The sequence below is a fragment of the Stegastes partitus genome, unplaced genomic scaffold, assembly GCF_000690725.1.
Source record: "Stegastes partitus isolate 25-593 unplaced genomic scaffold, Stegastes_partitus-1.0.2 Scaffold352, whole genome shotgun sequence".
Taxonomy (NCBI): Eukaryota; Metazoa; Chordata; class Actinopteri; family Pomacentridae; genus Stegastes; species Stegastes partitus.
In genome coordinates, this window is record NW_007578083.1 from 195,406 (window position 1) to 205,253 (window position 9,848).

At 43.6% G+C, this 9,848-nt stretch overlaps 1 protein-coding gene across 1 annotated transcript in view; it reads right to left on the reverse strand.

Moving 5' to 3' along the window:
* LOC103359076 (hexokinase-1-like) overlaps positions 1 to 9,848 on the reverse strand; it is a 28,382-nt gene that overhangs the window by 10,086 nt on the left and 8,448 nt on the right. The window contains exons 3-15 of the mRNA XM_008284273.1: positions 9,436 to 9,446; positions 8,105 to 8,224; positions 7,617 to 7,712; positions 7,367 to 7,466; positions 6,213 to 6,396; positions 5,775 to 5,930; positions 5,365 to 5,598; positions 4,587 to 4,891; positions 2,447 to 2,595; positions 2,025 to 2,144; positions 1,787 to 1,882; positions 726 to 737; positions 12 to 111 (exon numbers count right to left, since the gene is read on the reverse strand). Of these exons, the coding sequence (XP_008282495.1) occupies positions 12 to 111; positions 726 to 737; positions 1,787 to 1,882; positions 2,025 to 2,144; positions 2,447 to 2,595; positions 4,587 to 4,891; positions 5,365 to 5,598; positions 5,775 to 5,930; positions 6,213 to 6,396; positions 7,367 to 7,466; positions 7,617 to 7,712; positions 8,105 to 8,224; positions 9,436 to 9,446 (1,683 nt within the window). The remainder of the gene's footprint in view (positions 1 to 11; positions 112 to 725; positions 738 to 1,786; positions 1,883 to 2,024; positions 2,145 to 2,446; positions 2,596 to 4,586; positions 4,892 to 5,364; positions 5,599 to 5,774; positions 5,931 to 6,212; positions 6,397 to 7,366; positions 7,467 to 7,616; positions 7,713 to 8,104; positions 8,225 to 9,435; positions 9,447 to 9,848) is intronic.

Sequence of the window (9,848 nt, forward strand, 5' to 3'; positions counted from 1 at the left end):
GTTTAACTCACCTGCGATTAGTCCCACCTCACACGTGGGTTCCTCGTATGCGCAGGTCATCATCGTCCCCACTGTGTCGTTCACTATGGCAACCACATCTAACTCAAACTCCTACAAACCGACAACAAACAGAAAAATGGTCACAAGCCAGAGTACAATGAAAGATGCTGTTGTAGCTGTCCTACAATTCAATAATCATGCGTTGTGTTTCAGCCTAGTAAGTCGATGCACCGAAGGAATTCAGTGTTCATTTAATGTATTCTAAATAGAAATGATCACATGAATGGTTCCCTTTACTGTCAGCTACATAGGTTTTTTCTTTCTTTACCAAATACCAGATCATTACTGCTGCCAAAGATAAATCCTTATCAAAGATGTTAATACCTGACAGCATCCTCCACTCTATATTAAAGCAGTGTTATATTTCTGTCATACGATGCTGAATGAGTTTGGATTAATATCAGGTCTTACAACTTCTCAAACAGCACGCTGAGCACAATGCAGTTCACTCGCATTCCTCGACAGACTGCACGATGAAATACACAAGCTGTTTCAGAGAGCTGCAGAGTTCAGGAGCAGTGCCAAGCACATCAAATACACGGGAGCATCCCTTGTCGTTGCTGCAGGTCTGTTATTACATGCTATTACAACAGTAACCACACACACAGCTTCAATCCTGCGCTGCTTTACCTGTCAGTCAGTGATTACGTTCACATAATACTTACTGGATTCTCCATCTAAAAGAGCGAAATCAATACATGAAACCCAAAACATGTGAAGGAAATTTTTGTCAGTTAACAATCATCAGAAATCAGCTTCAGAAGCGGCCTTCTGGTTCCCATAACGGTCCAGTGGAGTCAAGTGTGTCTATGCTAGAAGTCCAAAGGTGTGTGTCTGCCAGCACTTGTGTGTTCATGTGGTGTGGTTGATAAGTTCATATATATATCGTGTGATCCTCTCTACTTATGACCAGCGTTAGCGTCTATTCTTTCCCTTTGTTGTGAGTGGGTATATTCAGTCAAAATGAAAGTAGTTCTGTACAGTGTCTGGACAAAAACACTTCAGGCTAAGAAACCAAAGCTGTGAAATCACGTAGTCTACATCTAAAACATCACTTCAAAGGCTGCGGTGAACACCATGTATCTGCTGTTGAAGAAGTGTGTCGACCAGAAGTGACAGGACGACAGGAGAACTTTGAAAGCAACAGGATTGAAAGAGCACAAACTATGCTCAAATTATACAAGGTCCAAATAAAGCTCACATGAAGTCTTTCAGTTCTGGGCAGTAACCGCCACAGCAGCATTAGCACTCGTTTAACTACATTTCTCAGTCTGAATCCAAACTAAGGATCAGTTATGCGACACCACAGTAAAAACATATATTCATAGTCAACAGAAGCATTCCCATACATTCCCATACATCACACGTCAATCAGCAGCTTGCAGCTTGTCAGCAGATGACTACTAGAAAACAGGTTTTTCACACTGTCTTCAAACAGAAAATAAATACAGTTAAACATAAAATCAGTGAATAAAGTGCCTGGTGATGCAGTAAACTACTTTTGTATCTTGCATAAAATACACAAAGTGAGTTTTTTACTTTACGGTCTTTAGGTCACTTGAACAAACCTTGATTTAATCATTCTACTCATTAATTTCTTCCTGTGGTGTTCTTAGGTTGCCATAAATTTCAAAATAGTGTAAAAAGCAATGCTGCGTCTGTGTTGCTGCGGTTCTAGGAAAGTAAAGCTAACATTGTGATTGATACGTTTTTGGGCTGCGATTACCTCTTTCCTCTTGATCGCTTCCCGAAGAAGCTCCACGACATCTTCACCCTCACAGTCTGTGGCCTTGAAACCTTTGGTCCAGGTTACGAGGATACCCTGCAGAGCACACGACACTAAACCTGTAAAACACACTGCGTTTGCATATATAGACGCACTTCATAATCTTCTGAAGGACTAAAGCAACTAGAATGCGAAGGAAAAACATGGAGGCGTTGTTTATAACCGGTGTAGTACGTACTGCATCCAGGCTGGTCTGATGGCAGGGGAAAGAGAAGGTGAAACCCAGCGGCAGTCGAGCACTTTTCATTCCCATGTAGTCCAGGAAGTCGGAGATGCAGTACACAATGTGGTCAAAGAGCTGCAAAGAAACATGCTTTTAGCCCTTTGGTATGGTTGGGAGATAGGTTAGGTCGGCTGATACTTCTCTCTCTTCATTTGTAAGATAAAGATTTCTCATCACAAGATCAACCAAATGGATTTGGATCCATCCTTAAAATATTCTTTATTATGGCCAGAGGTGTTTAACTCAATAAAACAGGAGGCACACGGCAGTAAATCTACTCGTGTTACGAAGCAAGAAGGACTTTTGGTGCAAAGGAATGAGAATAATTTTGCGTGAAAATCATTCCGGGGCAGCAAAAGAACAAAACCGGTCCGCACCTCTTCTCCTGTGCCCTGCATGACTTCTATAGGAATGGCGTAGATTTTGTTGTGCATCTCTACCGTTCGCCTCTTCCCGCTGCGAATCTTCACCAGAAGTACACGGAAGTTGGTTCCTCCGAGATCCAGGGCGAGAAAATCTCCGTTTTCTGTAAGAGAATCGAATCAGTCACCTCTACTTTTTTACTGCTGTTGTTTTAGAAGAAGAAATATTGCTTCAAGGTTTGCTTCTGCATACAGAGAATCAAAATCCTATCAGTGACCTCTTGTCTCTAACATTTTTACATACTCGTCTAAGCATGTTGAGCCTTTAATTATCTCACAGCCATTAGTTGTGGCAGATGAGTGGTGACAGTTCAAAGTGACAACATGCTGTCAGTTTTTTTGTTTTGTTCTTTAAATAATGCAGGAGAACCCGATTCACGACTGCATCTGGAAATGCAGCAAAGATTTTGGAAAACTGCCAAGTAAACAAACTACTGTAGGAAACCTCGGCTGTATTTAAGCTCCACACAGCGTCTCATGACCTCCTCACGGACGAGTCGGAGATGTTAGTTTGTGTTGTCTGTTCATGTCTGACCTGATAATGTGCTCTGAAATATTTCGTACATTTTGCAGGTGTTGCGTCAACCAGCTGCCATTTCTAAACTGCAGTTACAATAAATTAGCCACATCGTTTTTAGTGATTCAGGAAACTGATCGTAACATTTCACACCGATCAAAATGAGTCCACAAAGTCCATCTGATAAAATAATAAACTGCAAACGAACTCAACCCGACAGAGGATAAAGCGCTGTGCAGAAAACGGACGGATGGTTATCAAGCTAGCTTCAGCTCGCTGTTTGCTGGAGTTGTTCATCTCATGTTTCCGCCCTGCTGCGACTAACAGAGGAAACTAAATGGAAATTAAAAACATGACTGGAAATGGCAGTTTGCCAGGTTCCTTTTGTCTCAGCCGGCACAACAAGTCATTTAGAATAATTACCATGAAGCAATTGATCAATCATTTGTCACATGCATGACTGCTGAACTGCAGACTTACAAATCTAACTTCATGATAAATTCAGAACAGTTACTTAGTGAGGATCTAAATACTTTCCTTAATCAGTAAACATGCAGCATTTGTTGTGTGAAACAATGCGACAGGTGCTTCCTCTTAAGATTACCGTTGTACAGCCGTGACTCGATAATCGACCCTTAACGATCCTAAACCTGCTATCTGACAGCTTTCTAGGAACAGAACCCATAAAAACAGCCTTAACATAGCGACAGCCTTGGATTGTGACTCCGACATGACATTTAATGTCACCAATCAGGATGACGGCGTATTATCTGACTGAACAATCCCACAGATTGGCTACGTTCACACTGCAGGACTTGATGCTCAATGAGGATTTCTTTGTGACTTCCTTCACGTTTCCAGTTCAATGCGACTTGTATGTGATCTGCTGTGTGAACTTCATACGACCCAAAAGTGTCCCGCATGAAGAGGACACGACGACGTCACACGCAGCGAGCGTGCTCAGTGTTTATGGAAGTAAACATGGATGGTAATGGTGGAGCGTATCTGCCACTCCCCCGCCGCCACCGATGGTGGAAACAGAAGTGTGAGCGCTAACTAAACTAGCATCAGCAGCCAAGTACTGCCTGTGTGTTCTGGACACTTCCACCCCGTCAGAGCGCTGCCCCGGGGTGGAAGTGTCCCCCGACCACACCCAATATTCTGATATTCATCATTAATTGGGCCTGAATATCCAGAGAGCAGAAAGTTCTACTGGGACCAGCCCTACTAGTTATTATAACAACTATGAACAATAATTAACAACTAATGAGCCTTCCAGCATCAAGCCCTCCTCGTATCTGGACCTCCGTCTTGACAATCCGACAGCCTTGATATCAGACATAAAAGAAGGTTTTACATTTAGAGTCTGATTATCGAGTCACGACTGTACTTTACAAAAATGTAATAACTCTCTCTGACACAGGGATGACCTCTGTTTGGGGCAATACACCTCCGCTATGACACATAATCAGATTTCACTACACGCTACACTATCAGGTTAAACAGCAGTGCTGAGAAGAGGAAACAGACTCTACTGCTGGGTCTGGTCCGTCCACCTGTCTCTCTCTTTGAAGTCACCTGTTCCATCCGGTGTGCTCCGAACGAAGGTGGGCAACATTTTGACCGTGGCTTCCTCGTGGGTGTTCTTCTTCAGGCCTCTCTCGATCTCCACCCTCATCCGCTTCTTCACTTCTAACAGCTGAGTTTTGCTCAGCCGGAACTCTGCCAACGTCTGCTGAATCTGGCGCGCCTGCTCCGTCAAGCGGTACGCCACCGCCGTCACCATGGCTGCGCCTTTCGCACTCCCACTTTCAGACAGCAGGAAGCGGACATCTGAGTCTGGGACCAAGCGGCGCACTGTTTTGTGCAGACGGCGAGCGTATCTGTTCAGAGAGCACAAGATATTCAGAGAGGAATCCATTTGACACAAACACTATCTCCTCTCTCTGCTAGCACTGTTCTTTTTATATGTTCTTTACAGATTTGGAGAACACAAACACGTCAGCTCATATAAGATCACGACAAAATGAACTTTATAATCGTAAATGCAGAATTATCTTACTCCCCTTACTGGAAAACATCACATCTAAAGAAACCACAATCTGGATCAAAACATCTTATTCATGTGGGAGTTTTCATTCATGGGAGTCTGAAACCATGAAAAGGAAGTGTCTGCTGCACATCCTCGGTATTCCTCAGAGGATATTGTTTGTGTGTTTTATCTTTGCTTGCAACAGCCTTCATGTTACCCTCCAGAGCACCATGAAGGCGAACATGAAGACGTCACAGTGTTCAGGGCTCAGCAGGGCGTGTTAGCGTCACTCTGCCCTCAGCTTCTGTCTGATGGGATACTCACTGCGGATGCATCTTGTAGAGAGAGCCATCGATGCCCACTGTGGTGCGAAGGCGTGCAACTCCTTTGTTTTCCTTAAGGCGAGAGAGGATGCCTCCCAAAGTTGCAGAAATGAGATTTGCTGAGCGGAAGGATACGATGGTGCACACGTGCTGCACGGCCAGACAGTCCTCGTCCGACGGCTCCACCCCGAGCCTCGTCAGGATTTCCATGCATTTCTTCAGCCCTTCTTTAGTCCTAAAATGACAATTACTTCCCGTTATAGACCTCTGCTGTACCCTGTAGATTTGCATGAACATTTTTAGTCACCTTTAAAACCTAATTCCAGCTTTTTAAGTGGCAAATTTTTCCCAAAAGAAACAAGATATTTATTTTCCTTTTTCTTTTTCTTTGTAACGCTGTGAGTCACTCACTTTTCAATGGCAGAAACATGTTTTGTCTCGATCTTTCCTTTCGTCAGGAGCTCGGGGGTTATTCTCCCCTCGAACAGCAGTCCTTCTTTGGCCATCTTGACGAGGATGAGTCGAACCAGCTCGCCCATGTACATCCCACTGGCCATCTTCTCAAACCTGGCCAGAGAGAGAAGGCAGCATTTTCAGACTGCCACGGTTTGCATCTGTTCACCTCATATCTGTAACCTCCTCTGCTATTTCTGCAGTGTGTTCTAGAGCAGTGTGTGTACAATACGACGACAACTGATGATGGCAAAACATTAAATCTCATGAAAGTCAAGAGTACTACTGTGTTAACTACATTTTGGGGAATAAAATATACAGAAAGGCATCATAAATTCTGGGGAAAACATTACAAATGAAAGACACACAAACTAAAGTGTTAAAGAAACATCTTACAGCTGCTTTCCCGGGTTGACAGAACCTCTGTCAATCTCGCGGTCGAACTCCGTGCGAATGTCCTCGAGGGAGCCGTCATCCCCAAAGGCGCCCCACTCGGTGTTGATGCACATCCGGCCTTCGTCTCCTTCCACCAGGTCGATGTGACGCAGCTCCTCCATGTAGCAGGCGTTTGTCCCCGTTCCTGAAAGGTTGCACCCCTGCATGACTCCTGCTGTACCTGGCATTTGCTCTGTGGAGCTCAGTAGGCGGTCGTGTATCGTTGCAATGACGTCACGGTGGGGTTGGAAAACCTTTGGCGCCCCCACGTGTAGAGCTGTGGTCATGGTTCTGAAAGGTGCTTTGGACCAAGTCTAGTGCTACAGTCGCCCTCAAATGTATTCGTCCCCTTCCATTAAAGAAAAGGCAACATTCACACTCAAGTAACAAGAAACTGAAAAAAGTAATAATAAATAACAATTTGCTAAATTATAATTTAGTGAAATAAGACGTTGCTTTAGAATTGTGGTTGAAAAGAATAATTAAAAAAATAAAATAAAAACAGACAAATGAGAGCACTTTGCTGATGAGCAGGTGAGCAGTGGTCCAGAATACCTGTCAACAGGTGCAGAAGTCTGACTGAGAGTTACAGGAAACACCTGATGGCAGTGATTGGCTCAGAGGGTTGTTCAGCTACATGTTAGGTCCCATCAGGCTGGTTTTCTTGTGTGTTTTTTAATATTTCTGTTGAACCACAATTCAACAGCAACGTCACGATGTTCATTAAAGTTTTATTTATTATTACTTTCGTCAATTTCAACTTATTCCAGTGATTTTTTTTTTTAACGGGAGGCTGTGAATACATTTGAGGACGACTGTATGTGTGAGTGCTCTGACGCCAGCCTATCCTGGAATTTTACAAAGAAGTAGATGTTTCCCAAACTCATCTATGTAGATCTGTGTGGATCTTAAAAACGATTTAGCAACATCAATATTTAGTAAAATCCTGGAGCACTGATAAGAAAGAGTTGGTTTCTTTAAGTTCGACGCTTCAGAAAAAGACAGGATGATTTGTCTGATATTGCAGATGCAGCTTCTGGTGTTTATTTTTGTGTCGTGGTGCCTTTTAAGCCTCTGCAGGTTGTGCAACGATAAAAAACAATCAAAGCTTTTACCGATGATGATTCCCACTTCACAGCGCTGATCGTCAAATCCACACGTCATCATCGTGCCGACGGTGTCGTTCACCACGGCCATGATGTCCGCTTCATAGTCCTGCAACACGACATCAAAACAAAATGTAAAGAAAGTTTGGACTTCCGTCTTGGTCCAAAGATCATTTTCTCTTTTCAAAGTGCATTTCAGCTGTTAGAATCATGGCTTTAGTTTATTTATTATAAAATCTGAAGAAAAAAAAAAACTCACCCCTCGTTTCTTGATGGCTTTGTTCAGCAGCTTCACAACGTCCGCGCCTTCGACACCGCTGGCCTTAAACTTCTTTGTCCACGTCACTAAGACGGCCTATAAAACAAGGACTTTTATAAGGCTAGCCTTTAACTTACGAGTCTGACATGTCTGTCCGTTGCTATTCCAGTCACGGCAGCATCCAACACATTTCCTCCCACTTTAAAGTTACCGTGAAGACATTTCTACTGACTTAAAACACATAATTATCTGCTTTATCAAAGAAGACAAGCTGCTGTGAACTGATTATTGATGATATTGTGGAATTTCTACGACTACATTCACAGGGCTTTTGTGAAAACTATGACAAAAGATTAAAACATAACATTCTGAAGCAAAGACGTGCAGCTTGATGGTGCAGAAAGAAGCATTTAATCAAGCAGAGACCTCAGAGTGCGTCTCTACAGTCACAGTGTGGATACTGCGGTGATGTGGATCTTTGTGTTTACCTCGTCCAGTTTGGTTTGGGCACAGGGGAAGGAGAACGTAAATCCCACAGGGAGCTTTTTGTCCTTGATTTTTTGCTTCTCCATGAAGTCACCCAGGCACTCGGCAACATGGTCAAAGAGCTGCAGGCAGGAGAGAGACTTTTAAACGGCAGCATCATGTTTTACTGGCATCTCACGTTTTCTTTGTCATGTCAGGTTGTGTTTTCTCTTTCCCCGTTAATATTGTAAAATCACCAATTCTCTCTGTAACATCCATCCATCATCTATACACCGTTTAACCCTCACGGGGGGCTGGAGTCTATCCCAGCTGACTCAGGGTGAAGGCAGGTTCACCTGGACAGGTAACCAGTCTATCACAGGGCTACACTTAGAGACAGACAACCAAGCACACTCACATTCACACCTACGGACAATTTACAATCACCAATTAACCTCAGCATGTTTCTGGACTGTGGGAGGAAGCCGGAGAACCCGGAGAGAACCCACGGGGAGAACATGGAGAAAGATCCCAGGTGTCCTCACCGGGACAGCGAGGCAACGGGGCAAACCACTGAGCCACCGCGCAGCCCTCTCTGTAACTTCATTTATACAAATATTTAAGTAATGTCAAGCTTTTTATTAGGTTGTTTGTATTTTAAAACAGCAAATCATTGCAGGTTTATAGAAAAAAGCTAACAGATACTGTACCGGCTCTTTTTTTTATGTCATATTATTATTATTACGATATTTTTGGTGACACTTCCTTCAGTTAATGAGCTGATGTGTGACTGAAAATTCTTTGAAAGGTTCTGACAGAACTTTGTAATCTGGTATTAATTTGTGTAACTGAAAGGAAAACAGTGTTCAAAACAATTAAAATTCAGCATCATACCATCTCAGTTCCTGCTCTGCTTCTCGTCCTTTGCAGAGTTGCACAAACCAACAGAAGCCTTTTCGCTACACTGAAGTCTGTTTTACCAAATCTCAATCACAAAGCAAACACAGCTCTTTGTTAACAAACCTGCTGGCGTATCGCGTTACATTAGCTGCCAGCTGTCCCTTCAACATTTCATTAAACAGCATCTGTCTTGTTCCGTCTGTGTAAGTCGTGCCCCGAACCGATCAAACCGCCGAGACGGTCGCGCATGTTTTGGTGATCGTGTTACGATACGAGCGCCAGCTGTTCTCCACGAGTTCAGCGTGGGTCAGCGTGGGTTGTAACGTCGCTCCGGCTAACGTCAGCGTTACTAAGGAGCTCGTATTACACAGAGCGGTCCTGGAACTGACCTTAAATACAACCAGGCTGTGTGTGTGCAGGGCAGACGGAGACACTGAACAACTGAGTGTCTGACGTTTGTAGTTGCTGATGATAAGGACGACAACATGAGGACGTTCCAGATGATGACAACAGTTTTCGATCAATTTAGGAAAAACCAAGAATGTTGAATCCTGATGCTTCCAAACATACAAGAAAGTTTAATCTTCTGAAACCCACCAGCAGGTTCGAAGGGCTCGTTATCCTTAAAATAAATGACCTCATTTACACCATGCTGCCCCCGCAACCCGACCCCGGATAGGCGGAAGACAATGGATGGATGGATGGATGGATGGACACCATTTACGTGAGGCAGAGCGACAGACAGAGTTGTTGGATTTCCAGCTTCTTAAAGATGCTTGAAACATTTACGACATGCGATCAGCGTCACTTTATTCTGTCCCAGTTTAAACAACCGGCAAAAACAAGCAGTTTGCACCAGATCCTGTA